Source organism: Littorina saxatilis, linkage group LG11, assembly GCF_037325665.1.
Source record: "Littorina saxatilis isolate snail1 linkage group LG11, US_GU_Lsax_2.0, whole genome shotgun sequence".
Classification (NCBI taxonomy): domain Eukaryota; kingdom Metazoa; phylum Mollusca; class Gastropoda; order Littorinimorpha; family Littorinidae; genus Littorina; species Littorina saxatilis.
In genome coordinates, this window is record NC_090255.1 from 16664401 (window position 1) to 16688959 (window position 24559).

The following is a 24559-nucleotide window of genomic DNA, read 5'->3' on the forward strand; positions in this document are numbered from 1 at the left end:
GCTCAAGTTCAGTAATGTGTTGATTGAACATTGGATTTTCCTTCTGTAAGCAATATGACATCAGAGTCTGACTAAAACTCTTATTTAGGTGGCTGGTCTAGACTAAAACAAAAACAATTAAAAGGATTTCTGACTGAAATGAATAGATACAGAGACATTATTTCTATTATTAACTAGCGCTAGACTGTCGCAGAACAAAGACTGTCTCTGTTACCCAAAGAAAGACACAACCCCCCCCCCCCCCCCCCCCCATCCCCAAAGACAAAAACATTACAACAGCAACACCACCGGCAGACTAGCTAGTACTTGCACTCTTGTTACCTCTAAGCAAATTCACACCCACCCCTTATCCTTACCTCCATGATTTCACGCCGTATGTACGTCGCGTTCTTGGTGACGGGCCAGTACGTATACTGGAACTGCAAAGAGCTGAAGACATTGTTGTAATCCTCGATGCCGCGGTACTGCAGAAACTCTCGCAGGATGTTGTCAAACTGTGCCTGTGTCACGCCATCTATCAGATTGGGCAGATTCGCTGAAAAATCAAAGGGAACAGGACAAATTATTTCAAGAGACAAACAGAAGAGGGCGAATGGGCACAAATCATTCAGAACAGGGCTGGCTGAAAATTCCATAGAATTGGGCAGAATGACTGAAAATCATACAGCAAAAGGATGGGCCAAAAGTCACAAAGGACAGACAAAATTGTCTGAAAGTCACACAGCCTTGTGTTGTGTCCATCCTAGTCCACTTCCAGATCCATGTTAATTAATCTCGTATGATCTCGGAAGAAGCGTGAAGATAGCGGCCATTGTTAAACGAGGAGATCACACGTGGACCGGGAATAAAAGCATCCCACTTGAACACACAAGCTGTATCTTCGTCTTACACTTTATTGTATGTAGACTTGGACAGACTAGCAGGAAGTCAAACAAAACTGCACAGATTGGGGAGCTGTTGCCCCTCCAGGCTTTCCATCCACACAGAAACAAGACCTGAACTCACGTATGAAGTAGGCGCCATCGTCCAAGTTCAAGCCAGCCAGGATTTTGACCTTCAGCATGCGACTCTGACGCCGCAAGGAGAGGGGAGGGTCGGGCAAAAAGGCCACCTGAGTCCCCACCAGCTGTCCGTCCACCACTGGGCCCCACGGGTTGCCGATCTTGCCGGGCTGTACATGGCAGAGCAAAAATATTCTGTATTCTGAATAACTTACTGAGATGGGATCTGATTCACTGATTATGGACTGTCACAGGTCCCAAATAAATAGTCTATGAAATTAATCTCAAAGTTTCACTAAATAACAACTTTTTTCAGGCTTCGGAAACATGTACCGGTAAAATATTTTCCAAAATATAGTCTTATTTAATGGAATGAGGCCCTTAAAGTCAGACACAGCCTTTCGGATCTTTCTCAAAAACTGTTGCAGAGTCTATATTTGATTGATTTCGCCATTCTTCATGGCTCTGCAAGACCACACTGCAAAAGAATGAAAGCTTTCTGAGATAAGTTTTCACTGCATTTAATTGTCTGTCTTTCTGTCTGCACACTAACTAAAAAAAAAGCCATTAGGCTGATGCACTCGTGAACGTCTTGTTTTGTTAAAATTAAAACGTTTCTATACTTTACCATTCTTGTTCTTTTCCTTCTAGATCTGTTGTTCAATATCATCACCTCAACAGACCTGCCTACCCCTGAAATGTACCATGTGTAGTTTTGGGTGTGAAAATAAGGCAAATGTGTAGTTTGGCAGGTGAATGTGTAGTATTTCAATTCGATCAACCCAAACCGCAAAACAGAACAGTTACTTATACCGTACTAAAACAAACACTCAACACTCCAAACAAAACTATTACAATGTGAACAATACTCCTCATACAAATACAAACAAAGCCCCCACAAAAATACAAGCCAAGCATTAAGTTTATTTGTTAAGAAAAAAATTATTAACTAGTTTGGAACATTTCATGATTTGTTAAAAAAAAGCTATGTTGAGGGGTATGCAGTTCATATACAGTGGGACCCCCTATTCAAGACCTGTGACAATCTGAGAACATCAAGTCACAAAAAGTAGGGACTGGGAGTATGTGTATCAACATGAAGGCAAATTTGCATATATATAAACAGAACAGGTTTGCGTCGGCAATAATAATAATATGGCAGGTCATTGCCTCTGCTCTGGTTACCGATCTCTCAAAAGTGAGCTTGTCTTGGTCTTCTTTCCCTGGCACGGGTTTCTTCACAAAACAGTCCAATTTTTCCTCTGCTTTGGTCGGGATTTCTCGAATTCCTCATGAGAAGTGCTTTTCTTGTGGCGGTTACACGGTCGTAAAGCCCACTGTGCTTCTCTGAAAAAGCCGTGTTGCACACAGTGCAGTGGGCAAAATGCTTCCCTTTTCTCCACGAAACTAGGCATGGATGCTCCTCATAGTACTTTGGCAGAAAAGCCTTGCTGGGAGTTTGACCAAGCTTCTTTTTTTTGCTCCGTGGCGGTTGATCGCCAAAGTCTTCTGAATCCGTGTTCGTCGCTGTAGCCATTTTTTTCCCTCCAGAAAGAATGAGCTACGAAGTGACCGCGTTCAGAAAAGTATGTGCTGAAACGCCCGCGATAGTTGTAATAACAGCAGCAAGACCAACTGACTACGCTACTCTCGCGGGCGCCGGGCATGTTTTGCACGCAGTACACAACCGGTTAGTACAAATTATGGATCGGAACTCGCTCGCGTTTTTGCGTATTCAAAATGTCAAAATGTGTAGTCGAAACGAAACGTTTGCGTAGTATAAGACAAGCATGCGTAGTTGCGTAGTTTGGGGACCAAAATCGTAGTTTACTACGCTCAATGTGTAGTGTAAACAGGTCTGCCTCAATTACACGTCTCTTACCAGCATGCCCACTCTAGCGGAAGCGTTGACAATCTCATTGTAGCTGCGTGAGTAGCGGAGACAGTCGATGAGCCGCTGGTTCTCGGAGGTGGGACAGCCCACTTCGTACGCCAGACGTTTGGAATATTCCACAGCGTCCGCAGTGGGAAGGACGGCCCACTCACTCAGGTCTGACCCGCTCATCATGACGGCTTGATTGAACAGGCCTGTGCAGAAAAGAAAAAACTGTACAATGAGAAAATAGGATAAGGATAAAGATAAGGTTTTATATAGTCCTGTGAGGTTACCCCCATGGAAGTTCAGGCAGCTTTCTCACTGGGGGAAGGGAGCTGCCATACAGTACGGGGCTATCCAATATTTTTCTTATTTTTTCCTGTGTGTGCGTATTCACGTTTCCAATCCCCGAGACTTTTACTGTTGGCTTGGGATCTTTATCATGAGCCTACATTTGTCAGATTCTTGGAGTTCCTAACACAGAGGTACCAGTGTAAATATTAATAATATACTCTTTCTTACCAACTGAACGAGGAGAAATAAGATGCAGTCCCACGCTAGCAGCACCGGACCCCTGTCCCATGATCGTGATGCGAGTGCTGTCACCACGGAAGTTAACGATGTTTTCCTTGACGAATTTGAGGGCTTTTACCTGGTCGTACATTCCGTAGTTACCTGGTGAATACCTGTCACCTGTACTTAGGAAACCTGTGAGGGGAAAAGAGTTGACACTTACTGAAAATGATCATGTTTTTAAGATCACACACACACACATACACATACACACTCACCAACAGAAAACCACACAAATAAAGACATAGATGCTTTTTTTTCCCCAAGTATTATACACAAAATTAAAATACATGTACTGTAATGATATGATCTAATATAGCTATTCTGATGGACACGTGGGGGGATTCGGGGGCTGTGATTGGATGGTCTCACACATCCCTTTTCCGATCATCAAAGCATAACGCTACGAAAGTTGGCCATTTTTGCCGATATCCAAACGATATCAGCAATAACAAAGACGCATGGTTCCGGTTTCTTCCACGTGTATAAAGTACACGCATACCTCGCCAGGCTTGTGTCTGTGGCTAGTCGACAGACGATGCCATTTGCTGTGTGTGTGTTTTTGTTGTTGCTTACTGTACATGACATACATTACGTGTAAAATCCAGTTCTTTAACTGGCAGCAAACCTTGCAAATTTCCAGAAGCTGCAATCTGAAGCGACCTATCTCTGATTTTTGCAGACGATCTCTCCAATCACCAATGTTTAACACAAAATCAGCAAACTCTCCTGTCACATAGAACGTCCATTGTGTAGTGCAATGTTGAAATGAAGTTACCAGTCCGAAACATTTCGTCGTTTCTTCTGAGACAATCCTTGTTCTCTTATCATCTACAGATTTACCGCAGTCTTCACCACGCGAATTCCCAACAGAAGTCAAACTTTCGAACATACAATCTACGTAGGCAAGCATGATACGTCATAACGTCATACGATTCCTAAGATATTGACGTAATGCTAAGCATCCGGTTATCTTGAGTTTTCTCCGTAATACATGTCCGGGTTTTTTTCAATGTTCGGTTATTTCCGTGGCTTCATGCAGAAAGGGAACCGTCGTCTGCAATCAACGACATGGACCATTCTGGTTCTTGGTGCTGACAAAAACATGATTTTAACACAGAATTTAATGTCAGAATAGCTATATAAACGCTATTGTGTTTTCATCGTAGCAATAGGGTCCGATATTTAGACTCGAACAAGTATAATGCGACTCGTCTTCGACTCGTCGGCATTATACTTGTCTCGTCTAAATATCGGGCCCTATTGCTACGCTGAAAACACAATAGCTGTTAATGAAAACTAGTATCTGTTGTTTATGAAGTGAACTGATCTATCAAGACTATGTCGACACATTACTTCTATTTAAAAAAAAAAAAATTTTTTTTTAAAAGCAAAAAAAACACCACTAATTACAGCTGCTTCTGAGGGGTGCTTTTTTAATTATACTTTCTGGTTTTTGTATGTAGCCTTTGTATTTGTGAATGTTATCAGAAATCCCCAAAAGCCACCTACAACTAACGAAACAATGGAACTCCAGTGGCACCTACGTTGAAAGGTAACCTCTCACTGGAGGGGCCTCTCACTGGAGGGGCCTCTCACTGGAGGGGCCTCTCACTGGAGGGGCCTCTCATTGCAGGCACCACTGTACAACAATACTACTGCTAACTCTATAACTATATAACTATAATTGTAATTCAATCAAGTTTGCGTTTTAATGAAACATATCCTGTGATTGGTCAGAATGCCCCAACTCATTAAAAATTACCGGTCATTAATTGTCGATAACCACTCGCTAAAAAATCCATTAACAACCTGCTGGCGAGGCGCATTCATACAACCTCAACTAGTCTCGGTGAGCTTTGAGGGTTATTTTACAAGTAGGAATTATGAAGGCCAACGAAATACCGAGACCATAAGGTATGCGAAGTGATGACGTCGAATACGTGACGTAAGTTGATGCATGAAATCTTCCGGACTACGTCAGTCAATTCCAAAGATCGCTTTTGTGATGAAACGAATTTGTTTTAGAGTTTGCTGTCCAGAAACCCGTCAAAAAAGAAGTGAAAATGTGTGTGAAAGAAAACAAAACAGGAGCAGAGTGATACGATAGGAACACAGAGACATATTTCTTGGGACTTGACCCTTGCAGGTAGGTGGACTGAAAGTAGTGTGTGAACAGAACAGAACCAATTCTGTCTGTTTACAACCGCATGAAAGCAGGAAAGAGATCGTCGTCAGATTGAATTACAATAACATTAACATGCTTCCATTTGAAACTTCTCGGTCTTCATCGGGGATTGACGCCCTCCCAAAGTCTAATTGAAGCCCTCCGTCGCTTCGCTCCGTCGGGCTTCAACTAGCTTTTGTCAGGCGTCAATCCCCGATGAAAACCTCGAAGTTTCAAATGGAAGCATGTTAATGTGTAAGTATAACCACACTATCAAAACTGCAAACACTAGCAATAACACAAACTATACCAAAGAAAACTGACTGATTAGAAAATGATATCATCTAATAGATCTTTGTAGTCTGATCACAAAACATTTTTGGGACTGATTTTGGCTCCACTCCCCCGAGTCGAGTTATGAAGGAACACCACAATAATATTTTTTTTCCCTCCTGGTCCTAGAACTGTTTTGAAAGATAAAAAAATCGAAAAAGTTACTCTTTTCTGACACAGCTCAATGAAAATAAAAATAAAAGTCACATGCAACTGTATTATACACACACAAAAACTGAATAATAAATTATTTTATAAATTTAAAAAGTAACCAAACCTAAGTTTTTCGGCCTTGTAAACAGAGAAAAACATTTCTGTTTCCCTTATTCAAACGGTAAATGCTACACTGAAAATCTTTTCTCACCTAGAGCGTTGAGACGATAATTGATGGTGACGACGACAACGTTGCGCTCTGCCAGGAAAATCCCCGGGTACTGGTGCGAGGATCCCATGATGAAACCACCGCCATGGAAGAACACCAGCACCGGGTACAGCGTGCTTGATGAAGACTCTGACCGCCTCTGTCAACAAGATATCATGTAAATTCATATACAGTGGAACCTACCAGTGAAGAATAAGACCTCCAAAAAACTTGGAAAACGAGTCTTGAAATGGAGGTAAATATACACACTAAGACAGGCTGTAGACAATTCCTCTGTAATTGCTCATGGGCGGGGATATAGCTCAGTTGGTAGCGCGCTGGATTTGTATTCAGTTGGCCGCTGTCAGCGTGAGTTCGATCCCAGGTTCGGCGGAAATTTATTTCAGAGTCAACTTTGTGTGCAGACTCTCTTCGGTGTCCGAACCCTCCCCCCGTGTACACTACATTGGGTGTGCACGTTAAAGATCCCACGATTGACAAAAGGGTCTTTCCTGGCAAAATTGCTTAGGCACAGTTAATAATTGTCTACCTATACCCGTGTGACTTGGAATAATAGGCCGTGAAAGGTAAATATGCGCCAAAATGGCTGCAATCTACTGGCCGTATAAAATTTCATCTCACACGGCATCACTGCAGAGCGCCTAGAACTGTACCCACGGAATATGCGCGATATAAGCGTCATTGATTGATTGATTGATTGATTTTACTGGGAATGGCTTTGTACTCACTAAAATTTATTTCCTGCACATTTGTCTTGTCTGTGCTATTATTTGGAGTTCACCTGCTCCAGTTAGGTTTATAGAATGTAATAACTGACAAGGAAATCACAACATTGCGTAATCGCTGATGGAAGAGCCTAGTTGAATAAACACTTACATTCTAATTTCTGTAAACATCTTGTGGCGATACTTTGTTATTTAATTGTCTTCACCTTCAGATTGTACAATGATGATTGCAATAAAAAAAACTCAGCTTTCAGACTCAAGACTTCCACCCTTTCAGACCCTATTTAGCTCAATTTTTCTTTTCAGAAAGCCAGGTGTAAATTAATGTATGCTGTCCATTCTAAGATTCAAGATCTCTCTCTTTCTTTCTTTCCTTTATTTGGTGTTTAACGTCGTTTTCAACCACGGAGGTTATATCGCGACGGGGAAAGGGGGGAGATGGGATAGAGCCACTTGTCAATTGTTTCTTGTTCACAAAAGCACTAATCAAAAATTTCCTCCAGGGGCTTGCAACGTAGTACAATGTATTACCTTACTGGGAGAATGCAAATTTCCAGTACAAAGGACTTAACATTTCTTACATACTGCTTGACTAAAATCTTTACAAAAATGGACTATATTCTATACAAGAAACACTTAACAAGGGTAAAAGGAGAAACAGAATCCGTTAAGTCGCCTCTTTCGACATGCTGGGGAGCATCGGGTAAATTCTCTTCCAAGACCCAATTCCCTCAAATCATTCAAGGTCTTAAAGTAACTTAAAGCAGAAGGAGTATATCAGTGTTGTTCCCAGCCTCAAATCATTCAAGGTCTTAAAGTAACTTAAAGCAGAAGGAGTATATCAGTGTGGTTCCCAGCCTCAAATCATTCAAGGTCTTAAAGTAACTTAAAGCAGAAGGAGTATATCAGTGTGGTTCCCAGCCTCAAATCATTCAAGGTCTTAAAGTAACTTAAAGCAGAAGGAGTATATCAGTGTGGTTCCCAGCCTCATATCATAAGACAAAAGGTCAGCTGGACCTGGATTGAAAATACACACAGGTCTAAATGTCCTGGCTTTGTCCGCTCGGTGCTGGTAGTGGTAGGAAAATTTATAGTCAGAAGACTAAGTCAAAACTGTCGGGCGGTCGACCGGCCAGGGTACATACAGACCAATGCATCAGATGAAAAAAAGTATGCATCAATTAATTACGGAAGACTATGCCTGGTAACCACACTGAATACATGTCTACAGTGGAACCCCCTTTTATGACCTCCACAAATCTGAGTAAATCAGGTCTTAAAACGGAGGGAGTCTTAAAAAATGGATGTAAATTTACAGAGGTTATGAACAGAAATTCTGTAAAAATAAAGTCTTAAAACAGAGGGAGTCTTAAAAAATGGATGTAAATTTACAGAGGTTATGAACAGAAATTCTGTAAAAATAAAGTCTTAAAAGGGAGGGAGTCTTAAAAAATGGATGTAAATTTACAGAGGTTATGAACAGAAATTCTGTAAAAATAAAGTCTTAAAAGGGAGGGAGTCTTAAAAAATGGATGTAAATTTACAGAGGTTATGAACAGAAATTCTGTAAAAATAAAGTCTTAAAAGGGAGGGAGTCTTAAAAAATGGATGTAAATTTACAGAGGTTATGAACAGAAATTCTGTAAAAATAAAGTCTTAAAAGGGAGGGAGTCTTAAAAAATGGATGTAAATTTACAGAGGTTATGAACAGAAATTCTGTAAAAATAAAGTCTTAAAAGGGAGGGAGTCTTAAAAAATGGATGTAAATTTACAGAGGTTATGAACAGAAATTCTGTAAAAATAAAGTCTTAAAAGGGAGGGAGTCTTAAAAAATGGATGTAAATTTACAGAGGTTATGAACAGAAATTCTGTAAAAATAAAGTCTTAAAAGGGAGGGAGTCTTAAAAAATGGATGTAAATTTACAGAGGTTATGAACAGAAATTCTGTAAAAATAAAGTCTTAAAAGGGAGGAAGTCTTATTTGGGGTCTTAAAAGGGGGGTTCCACTGTATTAAATGTTGAAAATCACTGACCCTTGGTGTAAAGATATTGAGGAAGAGACAGTCTTCAGATGTGTCACTGAATCCAGGAATGGTTTCCCGTATCAGCCAGGGCATCTGGGGGCACGCTGGGCGGTAGAAGGTCGCATCCCACGTTCCGTACCATGAGGGGTCTTCTGGATGCTGTTACAGAAACAATTTCATTTCTAGTCTTCATGATGATTAGGCCAAAAAGAAAAATATGTCTGTTTCCGGTAACCCGACCGACCCTATTTTTAAAGCGCCGACCCTAAAACTTTTTTCGCTTTTCGCACACAAAAAAAAGGGAGGTAATCGGTCAATGAGACTTCACAATCGAAGAGACTTATCTCCCGTTTCCGTCGTCACGTGAAAAAAACATGGCGGCCAATGACGCCGGGAATCTTTCTGAAGGGTCTGTGGCAAGATTTCCTCTTGCAGTTATTCTAGGAAAATGCGACCACACACCTGACAAGAAAGTCACAGCAACATTTTCTGCCAATCTCACCGTAGCTACTATCTTTTTTGACATTCGCGGCCCGCTTAACCCCTTCACTGCCACAGTATAACAGCATTATCCGAACGGTCTATGGGAAAGAACTGTGTTTAGAACCCCTACAAGTACTTGGACAGTGGTTACCTCCCATTTAGTTTTCAGAAATGTCCTGAAATGTTGTTGACACAAATCCCACGTATGAGATACGGTTATGGGCGTAGGACAAACCGAAAATGACCACGTATTACATACGGGGTGGGCAGTGAAGGGGTTAACCCCAAAGTGTACTCTGCTCAAGCGAAGGGCCAGGGGAAAGCAACATCCGATGAGTTTGTTTTGGAGTGGGGCTTGACGGTCCGCGACCTCGTAAGCTCCTTCAACATCAAAACAATAGACTATGTTTCAAACCGATGAGCAGAGCATCAGTTTCATTGAAGTTCAACTGGGCGACAATGGGAAGCAACCCTTCACCCAGAGAACGTTTGGAAAACAATACATTTTAGTTTTAATTTCAAACTGGTATATTTTGACTCTCTCTCTCTCTCTCTCTCACACACACACACACACACACACACACACACACACACGTGTACACACACACTTGCTCAGTCTGACATCCACACAGAAAAAAACAAATATGAAGTCAAGTATACTTAATTTAGTTTCAATATATCTAGGTCAAAAACATGTGCTAAATAATTGTAAGTAAACTAAGGAAGCGTTTAAAAAAACAAACAAACAAAAAACGGAAAAAGACGTCAACAAAACGTTAGAAAAAGGTCCAAAAAAAAGTTTTAAAAAGTTTTAAAAAAACACGACCGACCGACCCTATTTTTTTCGGCGATGTTACCGGAAACAGACATATTTTTCTTTTTGGCCTTAAATAAAAATTCAAACAATCTCTATAATATATTTTAACTGAACAAAGTCTCCATGTAGATCAATGTAGTCTATAAACTGGGACTGGGGGGCCGAGTGGTAACGCACTTGCGCTCGGAAGCGAGAGGTTGCGAGTTCGACTCTGGGTCAGGGCGTTAGCAATTTTCTCCCCCCTTTCCTAACCTAGGTGCACGTGTGGGTTCAAGTGCTAGTCTTTCGGATGAGACGAAAAACCGAGGTCCCTACATTGGGGTGTGCACGTTAAAGATCCCACGATTGACAAAAGGGTCTTTCCTGGCAAAATTGTATAGGCATAGATAAAAATGTCCACCAAAATACCCGTGTGACTTGGAATAATAGGCCGTGAAAAGTAGGATATGCGCCGAAATGGCTGCGATCTGCTGGCCGATGTGAATGCGTGATGTATTGTGTAAAAAAATTCCATCTCACACGGCATAAATAAATCCCTGCGCCTTGAATATGTGCGCAATATAAATTGCATAAAATAAAAATTGGCACAAAAATGAGTGTGGGTATAGGTCGGTTCGTTTTTACAAATTACAATTGATTATCATTTAGTCAAGTTTGGACTTATAATGGCTTGAAAATCAAGTACACGATCAGGCAATAATTACTTCAGCAATTCCTGAATTTGTGGATGGAAATTTGAATACCTGCAATTATTATCTAGAATCAAAGTTTCAAACACACGTATACACAGTGACACACACTCACTGACTCACACACACTGTGACACAGAGACAGACAGACACACACACAAACTGACTGACGAAGAAATGCTGACTGACTCTGTTTCTCTCTCTGTCACTTTCTGTCTGACTTTCTGTCTACTCAATCTCACCATAAACCGGTACTTCTCCCTCCATTCACCGCCGAACTGCTCCAAGCGCTTGGCATAGGGAATGCCGAGAAAGACGTTGACCCAGCGATGGGGAAGTTTATGGTACTGGGAAGGGAAGCTCTTTCCTCTCACATTCCCGTACTTAGTATCCACGGAGATAGTCTCGCCATCTTCGAATGTCATCGAATTCAGAGGTGAAATAAACGCAACGAGCAAAAGCCCGAAGTTCAGCATCATCTGTTTGAAGGAGGGTGTCATTTTGGGAGCATTTCCTGGTTTTGAAAAGTGTGTCTGCTCTCAAAGATGGCCACCCAGATTTGTTGTATCACGTGATCAGAAGTGTTGTACCTGTTTTCACCTGTGCCAGGTAATCTTTGTTCCTCATGAAAAAATGACCCTCGACTGCGCTTATTGGTTTGGGTTGGTAGAGTGCCTACATTCAGTAGATATTCAGTGCACACTCGGCCAGGCGATACATATCTAACACAACAGAACATAAAGCTAGTAGATTCTCAAAAACAAACAAGTTATGTGAAGCGAAATTAATACATTTAGTCCATCTGTCAAACTCACAGAATGAATTGGAATGCACTGCATTCCACAAAGAGAGTGCTTTGCCGATTGCCACGACTCAGACTGAAATCGCCGACATATTCACGTAGAAAATGTGATCGCTTGAAGTGACAAGCCAGTATTGCACAGTAGCATACAGTGCACCACAGGAAAGCACACCTTTTTCTTTATTCTTTTTATTTATCTTAGCTTGTTTTTAATCCAAACATAACACATCTACATATTTTTGGATTTACATGTATCATAATTACTAACATTATAGAATTTTTAGATCGCAAGCTCTGTACAACTTTTAAACAAATAATCTTGTTGTATAGTCCTGTGATTTACTGCAACAATTAAATTGTCATAGTTTTTATTTATTTTTATTTAAATGGAAATTTTTATGTTTTAACTTCAAATGGCACTTTATATGCGTGTGTGTGTGTGTGTGTGTGTGTGTGTGTGTGTGTGTGTGTGTGTGTGTGTGTGTGTGTGTGTGTGTATAAGTATAGTTGTTTGTTTGTTTGTTTGCTTAACGCCCAGCTGACCACGAAGGGCCATATCAGGGCGGACTATAGTTGTTTATATTGATGTGTTTAAATATTATTATGTGTTCAGCCACATTTCTCTTTTGAGATAATAAAGTATTATTGTATTGTATTGTAAATTGTATTGTATCTGGAAGAACTTTTATGTAAAATTTCACCAGTGATGATCGGTCCAGTAAATAGTTTCCTCAGAATCGATCTACACACACACACACGCACACATGCACACGTGACACACACACACACACACTCAAGTCAAAACTTGATTAAATGTTAAAAAAAAAGACAAATTCAAGGTTGTTGATCATGATTTTCCACAGCATTTTTGCTCTAAAAATGCTGCTTGCATCATAACAAGAGCAGATTAATGTTACATCATAATTATGTGTCCATTTTTGTGTGCACACATTACTAACTTAGTTATAGCAGTGAGTCATAATATTATAATCTTTGATCGCGCATGTGTGGAAATAAATTTTGAAAAAAGCGCCGTTTTCTTGTATTGAAATGACTGATATCACATGTATGGATATGGATAACAATGTGCTATTGGACTGCGCAAGACGATCAAAAAGACAGTTATTCACGGGGCACACACTTTCTCTTGCGTGTAATTCTTGTCATCTGTTCAAAGTTGTTCGCCCTTGGTGTTGTGTTCGTCTGCGCAAGCCGGCAGAAAGTTTTGTGTAGGCTAACTTTAGGTCAACAACTGAACAAGTGCCTGTTTCGTCGCTTGACAGTAAGAGGGCTTCCACTGAGCGACGAAGCATGTCTTCGGGAAAATATGTGTGCACTCTGAGTGCAGAGATGCTGGAAAAGGCAAAGAAGGAACTGAACGAAGACCCCAACACACGACATATTGAGATCAAGACTCTGCGAGAGCGTTTGGAAAAGGTCCCAGGCAAGTACTGAAGTAGTATTGTCTGATTTCGTTACACTTTCTGAACCACACAAAATCCAATCCACTCATTCAAGATAGCCTAACCTTTTTCTAAACTTTATCGGAACAGAGACAATTGCATATATATATATTGTTCCCTCCTTTTCATACGTTTTGATCCGTATCAGATTCAGTGTATGCACGTTTTTATCTGACGATAAGGTGCTTACTGAGTTATACTGTTCGACTTCCAGTTACAGTTCACTTCATGGCACAAAATTACTACAACAGGCTGTGTGTACTAGCCTGAAACAGGAATGAACAGACTTTGAATGGAGGTCTGACAAATACTTTATCAAGCTAGTTATATACTGTGTCACATCAGGGCCGGACTGGGGGGGGGGGGGGGGGTGGGGGAGGGAGGGGGAGGGAGGGTTGCATCTGGATCATCATGAAATCCGAGGAGAAATCGCACCTCTCACCCCTTCCAATGTAACCATTTGTCCTTACAATCTCAATTCTTCTTCATTGCCTATTGAGGTCTAACGAATGATGTCTCACAATGTGCGCGGTCGTCCTTGGCGGTCAAGAAAGCCGCCGCGATCATTGCGCAGACGACACCTCTAAACCGCCAATATTTTTTGTGCGCATCACGTGCTCCACATAAATTAGCCGGAAACGAAGCAATTGGGAAACCTGGATACGAATTTTCGTTCAAGGAGAGGCTTCCTTTCCCTCCAGTACTGCTGATGGGGTCTATGTCGACCAAAAGAGTGGGATTCCCTGTAGGTGGAGTTCCTGGAGGGGGATTCCCTGTATACAAAAAATCCCACAGGGTGGAGTTTTTCAATAAAACTTGCAAACCATACTCGAATTTCTAAGAAATATAAAAAAAGATTGAAAAACATCAAATTCTACCGATGCCGCCAAGCATCACGTGACTTTCAGCGATATCAGCGACACGCTACAGGAACTAAATCCTGTGGTATTCCCTGTATACAGGGAATCCCCCTCCAGGAACTCCACCTACAGGGAATCCCACTCTTTTGGTCGACATAGACCCCATCAGCCCTAGTATACTTACCTAGTCCGGCCCTGCACATTCACATTAAAAAGATTGTTCTTTGTGCGTGATTGCATGCTGAAACAGTTTGCTACCAGAATCACAGCACATTCAAAGTAATACAGATTTTTAAGAATTCTTTGTGTTAAAATGGTACTATGGTTCTGTTCATTTCTTCTGAGTATGTCATTGGCAGAAGGGAATTTCGGTAGTGCATGCCAACTTGCATACAACTTAGGTTTACGTTATTTGATTTTGACGCCTTTTCCTCTCATTGTTTTTTATTTGAGAGGGAATGCCGTAAGACAAGCATTTCAACTGTAAATTCAGTTTTTGGAAAGGTTTCTGTTACTTTCTGTTACAAATTTGTTACACAAACATGAATGCATGCACACACACACACATGTATATGGACACACACCTGTATCCTGGTCATAAGGCCTAAAAAAAAAAAAGGTGTGGTTACGGTAACCCGACCTACCCTATTTTTAGGGGCCGACCCTATAACATTTTATTACATTTGTAAAAAATCTAACACAAAAACCAAGAAAACGAGTGCAGAAAACGCAATGAAAGCGAAAGCGCTCGAGTCGCACACTTATTTCCCTGTCAAGTAGGTTTAATTTGTACACATTAGAAAAAAAAGTTTTTAAAAAAAAGTGATTGCCTACCTTCCTACCCTATTTTTTTTGGCTATGTTACCGTAACCACACCTCTTTTTTTTTGGCCTAACAACTAGCCCACACTTCTTCTAGTTCAAAATGCTTACCATATTCATATCACAACGAACAGTTTGTCTGTCTACCAACAGGTTACAAAGGTCGTCTTGACGATGGCTTTCTACTGAGATTTTTGCGTGCCAAAAAGTTCGACCAGGAGCGGGCATTCAAACAGGTCATTACGTTCTACCAAATGAAGAAGGACAACCCAGAAGTGTTTGAGAATCTGACCCCTCAGCGAGTGCGCCATGTCTTGGAAGCAGGGGTCATAGGGGTGCTGAAGGATCGTGCCCCTGACGGGAGTCGCATCTTTATCTTTCGGCCAGGTACAAAAAATGTGTCGTTAAGTGGAACCCCGCACTAAAAGACCTAAACAAATTGGAGAAAGTCAGGTTAAAAAAAATTAAGTAAATTTAGAAAGGTCATGAAGAGAAGATCTGAGAAAACCAGGGGTTTTAAATTTGTATTGTTGACGGTGGAGATTTGTTCTCTTGTTAGAAAGAGGGGACACAATGCATGCCAGCTTCAATCCATCTTTGACTACCCTGGATGCTGTCCCCTGATGTGTGTGTGTATGCATCTTAGCTGTCTGGTCTCCCCAAGTCTCCCACTGTGCACCCTCAAAAACCCTGAGTGGTTGTCACAATGCTCAATCTGACTGCAAACCTTGAACTTGTCACTTCTGTCAAAAGCAAGACATGGTGAAAGATTCTTTGTGGACTGTATGTGCAGCACGATGACTGAAGTGAGACTGATAATGCGCAGAACAGCTTTGGCATTTCATAGGGACATGCTTGAGAGACTTGGGGTGGAAAGGCAGCTGGACACGCACTCGCACATCAGGGGACAGTATCCAGGGTAGTCGAAGATGGATCAGAGCTCCATATTGTGTCCCCTCTTTCTAGAAAAAGCCAATTAATTAGTTTTATTGGTACTCTTCAGCTTTAAAAGGCGATGATTAATATTAGTGTGTCCTTTAATCGCTCTGTATCTCAAACTGATTTTTAAAAAGCTGAAATTTCTGGAATCTTGTACACAAGTTGTAGAGCTTGAGTCAAGTTGTTTTGTTTGTTAGTTGCTTCTTTTTGTAAGGTAAGTCACTGAACAGTAGAACAATGATAGTTCGGCTATTGAGAATTCTAAACCAGTCAGCTAAATGCTGCTCAGAAAATTGTTTTATTGAATATTGTAGTGAATGATGTGAGAGTTGGTGTAATCATGGTGATGATAATGAGTAAAGCATGTTTGTTGAGTAGACAAAGTAGGGTGTGTTTTTTTTTCTTTTTCAGGGGGGGGGGGGGGGGGGGGGAAGTAAATTATGATAATTGAAGCAAACATTTTGAATACACTTTATTGCGCCAGTAGATGAGCTGTCCTAGTCATGATTAATTAGGTAGAGTTAGTTAACTTTGATTTTGAATTGTTTCAGGTTGTTGGGACCCGGACAAAGGCCCCATAACAGACATTATGGCAACAAACTTCCTCACAATGTCCAAACTCATTGAGGTGATTGTCTGTTTTGTACGGTGGTCCCAGTCCTCTGTAAATGTAACCAACCATCGGTCGTAATACACAGGGGTTGTAATATAAAGTTTGGAGTTGTTACGTCCATGTTGGGGTCAGACAATGATCCTGAATGATATTATGACGGGCGCAGTGGCGTGGTGGTAAGACGCGGCCTCCTAATCGGGAGGTCGTGACTTAGAATCCCGACCGCTGCCGTCTGGTGGGTTCAGAGTGGAGATTTTTCTGATCTCCCAGGTCAACTTATGTGCAGACCTGCTAGTGACTTAACCCCCTTCGTGTGTACACGCAAGCACAAGACCAAGTGCGCACGGAAAAGATCCTGTAATCCATGTCAGAGGTCGGTGGGTTATAGAAACACGAAAATACCGAGCATGCCTCCCCCGAAATCGGTGTATACTGCCTGAATGGCGGGGTAAAAACGGTCATACATGTAAAAATCCACTCGTGCTAAAAACATGAGTGAACATGAGAGTCTAAGCCCATGAACAAAGAAGAAGAATGATATTATGCGCATTTTGCTTGATGCTGCCCGAATATGATCATGTTCTTTTACCAGTACCAAACTGGTTTTGTTTGCAGAGAGGATTTCAGCATGTTTTCCTCCTGACTTGGAGGGGGTATCTGGATTCCATTATAGTTTTATGGGGGGGGGGGGGGGGGGTCGATGGTAGTGTTACAAGGGGTCTTAAAAGGGGGGTCTGATGTAGTTTTTCCAGCTGGCGTAAAGGCCCACTCCGCCTCCCGTAAACCATCAGTTTGTGATCCCAGAGCCCCACAAGCTTTTACATACATAACAAACCCACTTTCATTTGAACGCTTACAACTAGGGACATCCTGGCTGCTTTCTGATAAGATGCTTGGCTGAAACCACTGTATATGCGGCCCGTCACGGATGTGTTAATGACTGTCTGGATTTGTTGTGTTTCAGGAGGAAGAGACTCAGGTGTGTGGTTTTACAATGATCAACGACATGAAGGACATTGGCTGGCACCAGGCCAAACACGTTTCTCCCATGTACGCTCGCCGGGTCTCATCCATGCTGCAGGTCAGCTTGTTGTTGTTGTTGTTGTTGTTGTTGTTGTTGTTGTTGTTGTTGTTGTTGTTGTTGTTGTTGTTGTTCCCCCTACGCTCGCCGGTGTCACGATTTCATCTTTCGCCTGTGTACATATTTCCCCCTCGACATATACTCAAGACTGAAATGTTGTTTCCTGGTAAAATTAAGAAGTGAAATTATTTAAGGAGGAAAAGCATGTCAGTTTCTTGCATGTGAAGAAAATAGGTGGTAAAATTTAATAGATTTCAACCCCAAAATCGAATTCTTCGAAAACGTGTACTGAGTGGTTACGTCCCTTGAGTAAGAAGGAAACATTTTAGGATGAATCAAATTTCTAAGTTAAATAAAACAAATTGGTTGGACAAATTTGGCCCCATGAATGTAAGGTACACAAGGTCGCTCATCAGTACTATCGAAGGGTGTTTTTTTGTTCAGTGTAGAGTTTATACTAGATCAACGAGGCCGAGAAGCGAAATATCAACACGGCGAAAGATGAAAACGTCACACCGGGTCTGATCCATGCTGCAGGTCAGCTTGTTGTTGTTGCTGTTTGGAGACAAAGCCAGTCAAAGAAGTGTGAGATTTTAGAGCTACCGTACTTTCCGGGTCATAAGGCCCGACTTTTTTCCTCGAGTTCGACCCCTGCGTCTTGTATAATGAAGCGCCTAATCCGTGTATGAAATACGAAAAAAATCAAAGAGACCGCTTGAGTACCAGTCAAACAACTTGTGATAATGCATGTTTCAGCTACTAGGTACTGCCCTGCCTTTGATCTGGCCGCACACACAGATTTCCACTCTGTTAAACTCGGTCACTGACCGGTCACTGACCCCGGTGCAGGAAGTGTTTCCTCTCTCAGATATGACAGGGGAACCACCTCTCATGGCAAAAACTGGGTCATTGACCCCTGGGAAGAAGGTCGTGTCTATAAACAAGGCCACCCAGCTATCACAATGCCTTTGATCTGGCCGCACACACAGAGCACACATATTTTCACTCAGTTAAAGTCGGTCACTGACCCCGGTGCAGGAAGTGTTTCCTCTCTCAGATATGACAGGGGAACCACCTCTCATGGCAAAAACTGGGTCATTTTGGTGCGCCCTATCGGCCCCCTGCGTCCAATGGGTGACTGGATTACAATTTTGTTTAAAAAGAAGGGGGTGCGTCTTGTATAACGAAGCGCCTTGTCACCCGGAAAGTACAGTAATTTCTTAGCCCTACAAAAACTGCTATGGGTACGCAAAGGTTGACAAGAGCATAGATTACCAGGAGACAGCAGCAGTCAGACCCCATCACAAACACTATGTTTAGTAGAAATAATAAAAGTAGTACAGATTTTCACTTTTGCAGGAGGCTTTTCCAGCCCGGATAAAGAAGATGAACATCTTGAACGAGCCGACTTTCTTTGACGTGATCTTTGCCATTCTCAAACAATTCATGAAGGAAAAAATACTGAAAAGGGTAAGTGCAATGATTTTTTACTGATGCTGATGCAAAACATTGCATAGTTCTGAATAGGTTACATTTGGCTCATATGCATTTCATCCATGTTGAGACAGCACGTAAAAATATGGAAGTTGTCACTTGACGCTTTGCCAAGAGTGACGTCGTTCATATTCTTACATACTGTCGGACGGGCGCAGTGGCGTAGTGGATAAGACATGGATCGGCCTCATAATAGGACGTTTTTGAGTTCAAATCCTGGCAGCGGCCGCCTGGTGGGTTAAGGGTGGAGATTTGTCCAATTTCCCAGGTCAACTTATGTGCAGACCTTCTAGTGCCTTATCCACCTTGATGTGTTCACGCAAGCACAAGACCAAGTGCGCACGGAAAAGATCCTTTAATCAATGTCAAAGTTCGGTACGTGATCTTGTGTCTGCATGTACACATTGAGGGGGATAAGGCACTAGCAGGTCTGCACATAATTTGACCTGGGAGATCGGACAAATCTGAGATTATTCCATGAGAATGGTTATACGGTCTAGACACAAGAAGAGTGTCCATTCCCAGTCTCAGCATTTAAGAAATATTTGCACACTAGAAATACAGAGATGAAGAAGCAGCTCCTGGGATTAAAAAAAAGTGGAACCCCCCTTTTAAGACTTCAAAATATCAGAAAATCAGGGTCTTAAAAAGAAGGGAGTCTTGAAATTGTTGTAAATTTACAGAGGTTATGAACAGAAAATCTGAGAAATCAGGGTTTTAAAAAGGAAGGTAGTCTTAATTGGGGGGGGGGGGGGGGGGGGGGTAAAAGAAGGGTTCCACTGTATTTGGTTATCTTTGGGTCAAGCGAATAAAATCCAGCAAAGAAGGAAACGGAAGCAGTCTAGAGCACACAAAAAGTGAATGAGAGTCGCTTAGAAACAGTGTTGTAGCGTGAAGGGTGAAGATGGATTGGTGGAATCAGGCATGGTACTCTTCCGCCGATCGGCGGAAATCCGCCGAAAACGAAAATCAAAAAAAAAAAATATAATAACAAAATCAAAAAAAAATCAACAAAAAAAAAAAAAACTGCTGATTGACTTGAGATTATTATTTTTTCTTACTCAAGCCTTGTTATCTTTCACTTATATCCCTCTCAGCTTCAAGGAGAGGGCACTAAACACATTTGAATTAGTAAAAAGTCGTCAGCTTCAGGGGGCATTGCCCCCTGACCCCCACAAGGGGCGCTGCCTCTTGACCCAGCCAGGGGGCCGCTCCCCCGGCTTTATTTCAGCTGAAATTGCCATTCCTTCAGTACCATGCCTGGGAATGCAAATTCAGAACGTTTCTCTTGCAGATTCAGATTCACGGCCCAAAGTTCGACAAGCTTCATGAGTCCATCCCCAAAGACATCTTGCCTGAAGACTTTGAAGGCAGTCTGCCCAAGTACTCAAATGCTGTGAGTAATGTAAAATACAATCATCATCATCATCATCGCTGGAGGCTCTGCCGAGAGTGACATCTTTATATTCATTCACCCTGTGGAGACAAGATTCCATGGATGAATCGGAGATGTAACGTATATATCCATGACCCATCAAAGCTAATTCTTGCTTTGAAATGCATTCACAACGAACAGATAATTTATAACGACAAAATCGTCATCACAAGACAGGTACTATACTTTGTTTGTCGTCTACTACGACTCTGGCTCTGGTGCGGGACACGGAGTGTAGAAGCTCCAATCGTCCCTTCATTGGCCATCAAAATTGCACAATCCGCTGTCCTTTTGCCGCCGGTCCTTGTTTCTACTTTTCACTTATTTGTCAACATTGTAACAGCATCCCAGATGATTGTTTTGCAGGCAAGGGTTTAGCTGCCACTTTGCAGTGGCTCCGCAGGTCTTTGAGTCTAAAACAGAGACAGCGGAAAAGAAAAGAAAAGTAACCAGTATATGCTGTGTTAAAAAAGACGTCATGACAAAGTTGCACACAAAGGAAAGAGACTTTAACGTCATTTGTTTTTGTTCATTTTGGTCGTGCAAAAGCCACTGCTCTGTGTTCCAACTTGTCACAGCGCGAGTACCCAAAACTTCTTTGTTCTCTTTTGGCATTGAAGCTGTGAAACAATCGCTTGTTTGTCTCAGTCGTGTAGGTACAGAGTTTGCTTCTACAATCGCTTTGTTCATGTTGATGACGGCTTCGTGAGACAAATCAGCGAATCTGTTTTGTGGAAGAAATTTCTGTAAACAAAACCCAACCCAAAAGGAGGCAACGATGCGTTTGCAGTTCTCAAAAGAAATGAAGTGTCTGTGGTTAATTTCATCCGTTTAATGCTTGTTGAAACGAGCACTACGACTTTAAAATAAAAGATTCCATGCATGGTTTGACAATCTGAACACAGATGAGGTCGCAGTTTGTAGTTTGAAACTATGAATCGGTACGACCTTCCATCGCCGCCAGATTGTGAACAGAGGGGAATCATGGTCGAAATCAAGAGGTCAAATTTGCCGGGCTCACATTCGAAATGTCATCATCATCTCATTTGTTTCTTTAATTTCTTTCTTCCTTTTTTTCTGTCTTTCTTTCTTTGTCTTTTTCTTTCTTTCTATTTTCTTTCTTTCTTTCTTTCTTTCTCTATTTTTTTCTTTCTCTTTTTGTTTGTTTGTTTGTTTGTTTGTTTGTTTCTTTGTTTCTTTCTTTCTTTCTTTCTTTCTGTCTTTGTTTCTTTCTTTCTTTCTTTCTTTCTTTCTTTCTTTCTTTCCATCCATCCATTCTTTCTTTCTTTCTATTTTTGAGTCACTTGAGAAAAAGTGACTCTATGTAATCGGTCAGTGTTAGTCTGTCCGGCCGGCCGTCCGGCCGGCCGTCCGTAGACACCACCTTAACGTTGGACTTTTCTCGGAAACTATCAAAGCGATCGGGCTCATATTTTGTTTAGTCGTGACCTCCAATGACCTCTACACTTTAACGATGGTTTCGTTGACCTTTGACCTTTTTCAAGGTCACAGGTCAGCGTCAAAGGAAAAATTAGACATTTTATATCTTTGACAAAGTTCATCGGATGTGATTGAAACTTTGTAGGATTATTCTTTACATCAAAGTATTTACATCTGTAGCCTTTTACGAACGTTATCAGAAAAACAAGGGAGATAACTAGCCTTTTCTGTTCGGCAACACACAACTTAACATTGGGCTTTTCTCGGAAACTATAAAAGTGACCGGGCTCAAATTTTATGTGAACGTGACTCATTGTGTTGTGAATAGCAATTTCTTCCTGTCCATCTGATGCCTCATATAATATTCAGAACTGCGAAAGTGACTCGATCGAGCGTTTGCTCTTCTTGTCTTTCTTTCTTTCCATCCATCCATTCTTTCTTTCTTTCCATCCATCCATTCTTTCTTTCTTTCTTTCTACAGTAAAACCTGAGTCTAGCGGACCCTTGTTGTAACGGCCACCTGCTACCTACGGACAGTTTATCATGGCACGAACACGATTTCAACAATAACTAACCTTTAACGGGCGGACACCTGCCACTTACGGACGCGGACACGATTTTTCGGACCGTAGGAAGTGTAAACACTGTCACAAACGGACACAACGTACATAAAAACGCAACTTCGAAAACTCGACTGTTATGCAGTCAGTGCTCGGCAGCCGTAGCCGTAGCACAAATGGTTGTTGATTGGTTGTCCTGTCCCTTTTCTGACCAATCAGTGGCTTGTTTAGATGGAGACCCACTTTCGCTCACTCACTGTGAAACGTCGGAAAACGTAATATGAAGACCTGAACAACGTGGTATGGGAGTGGTACGGCAACCATTTATCATTTACCACTCCCCCCTTCTCCCCTCCTACTAATCTCTCTCTCGATCTCTCTCTCTCTTTGTAAGCAATCTTTCGAAAAAAAACAATAGTTAACACAGCTAAATTTCTGTTCCATGCATTTATGCTGAGACTAGAAAAACTGAATGAAACAAGAGCTGACCCAATTTGGTCGAGAGACACTGCGGAATTTCCCGTTGAATGACTGATGAAGAGTCAGCTATTTTTAGCTTTGTGACGTCCGACTTGCGTAAGTTTGAATGCACAGTGTGTGTAGGGAACGGGGTAGGTGGGGGGGATGTTGTTGTTGTTGTTGTTTGCTACATGTATCATTTGTTTGCTCACATTTTCAGTGAGTCTCATGTTCAATCCAATAAATACATACTACAGGACTGACAAAAAGTGTCTTGTTCATTTTACGTGCTCTTTGTAAAATATTGCCCCGGCCCCTCCACCTGTGAAGAAGGGACACCTGTCTAATAGGGACACTATTACCATTCCCCAAGGGTGTCCGTTAGAGACAGGTTTTACTGTATCCATCCTATCTTTCTTTCTTTCTTTCTATCCATCCTATCTTTCTTTCTTTCTTTCTATCCATCCTATCTTTCTTCCCTTCCATCCTTCTTTCCTTTTTCTCCCCAATACAACTGACACCCCCCGTTTCTTTTCCATCCCCAGGACTGGTGTGAAAAGCTGCTGGCGTGTGAAGGCCAGTTTGTGGAGGAAAACAAGTACGGCCTGCTTGACATGACTATCCCCGCCAAGCAACAGAAGAAAGCAGACGCCACCGAATCCCTGGGCGGCACCTTCCGCAAACTCAACGTCGACTGAGGATTGGATGAAATAGGGATTGTACCGTACTCTCTTTTTCTTCCTCTTGCTCCCTTTGGGCAGCTAGCATGACATTGGGGAGAGAATGATTTGAAAGTTGGAGAGGAGGGGCTTGCTTTTCATGAAATAATTTCGGCTTTAACACACACATCTGATAAAAAGAGGGAAGGAAGCGCTCTAAATGCATACAACGTGTGATAGAGTAAGGGAGAGTTATTCACAACCTGTGTCGATCCCGGCACCTGAGAGAGTAACAAGCATTGAAATGAACAAGCGACTGTCAGCCTTTTATTTTGAACACACACACACACTTCTACAATGCGTAAAGTGTGCACAGTCATAAAAAGAGTGTTAACTCTCATGTACACTCACACACACCTCACCAGCACACACCCCCCCACCCCACACCCCAACTCCCCCCTCACTCACACACATGGAGGTGCACACACATCGAGCTCATCAAAGAAATTAAGATCAAAATAAATCCAATACCGAATCCCATTTCTCTGTCTTAGAATATTATGGAGAGAACGGGGTCAAAACAACGAAGAAATGTTGTCCTTGATGTAGATGCATTAGAATTCTGGAGCTAGTGTGTCCAGTGATAAAATGTTAGTGTCATGCACTAAATGCTCTGTCTTAAGCTTGGCTTTTTTGTGTGTATGTGTGCATATTTGAAAGCTGATGGACTTTTTTTTTCTGAAGGCAACGAAGATGTGTTCTTTGTTTGAGATTGACACTCTAATACTCTGCTTCTCTTTTTGCTGTGAGCAGATCATGTCATTTAGGCAAATGACCTTTTGTGGGGGAAAATCCAAGAATGT

At 41.7% G+C, this 24559-nt stretch overlaps 2 protein-coding genes across 2 annotated transcripts in view; one reads left to right on the forward strand and one right to left on the reverse strand.

Moving 5' to 3' along the window:
* Positions 1-11632, reverse strand: part of LOC138979875 (neuroligin-4, Y-linked-like) — an 18688-nt gene extending 7056 nt beyond the window's left edge. The window contains exons 1-7 of the mRNA XM_070352631.1: positions 11313-11632; positions 9091-9240; positions 6315-6471; positions 3400-3585; positions 2884-3089; positions 1006-1171; positions 357-535 (exon numbers count right to left, since the gene is read on the reverse strand). Coding sequence (XP_070208732.1) covers positions 357-535; positions 1006-1171; positions 2884-3089; positions 3400-3585; positions 6315-6471; positions 9091-9240; positions 11313-11570 — 1302 coding nt within the window. The 5' untranslated portion in view covers positions 11571-11632. The remainder of the gene's footprint in view (positions 1-356; positions 536-1005; positions 1172-2883; positions 3090-3399; positions 3586-6314; positions 6472-9090; positions 9241-11312) is intronic.
* Positions 11633-12936: 1304 nt separating this feature from the next.
* Positions 12937-24144, forward strand: LOC138979877 (alpha-tocopherol transfer protein-like). Its single transcript, XM_070352633.1, has 7 exons — positions 12937-13316; positions 15170-15403; positions 16507-16583; positions 17533-17649; positions 19009-19119; positions 20438-20539; positions 23583-24144. The coding sequence occupies exons 1-7, from the start codon at positions 13184-13186 to the stop codon at positions 23733-23735; spliced, it is 927 nt and encodes a 308-aa protein (XP_070208734.1). The 5' UTR covers positions 12937-13183; the 3' UTR covers positions 23736-24144.
* Positions 24145-24559: the final 415 nt, after the last annotated feature.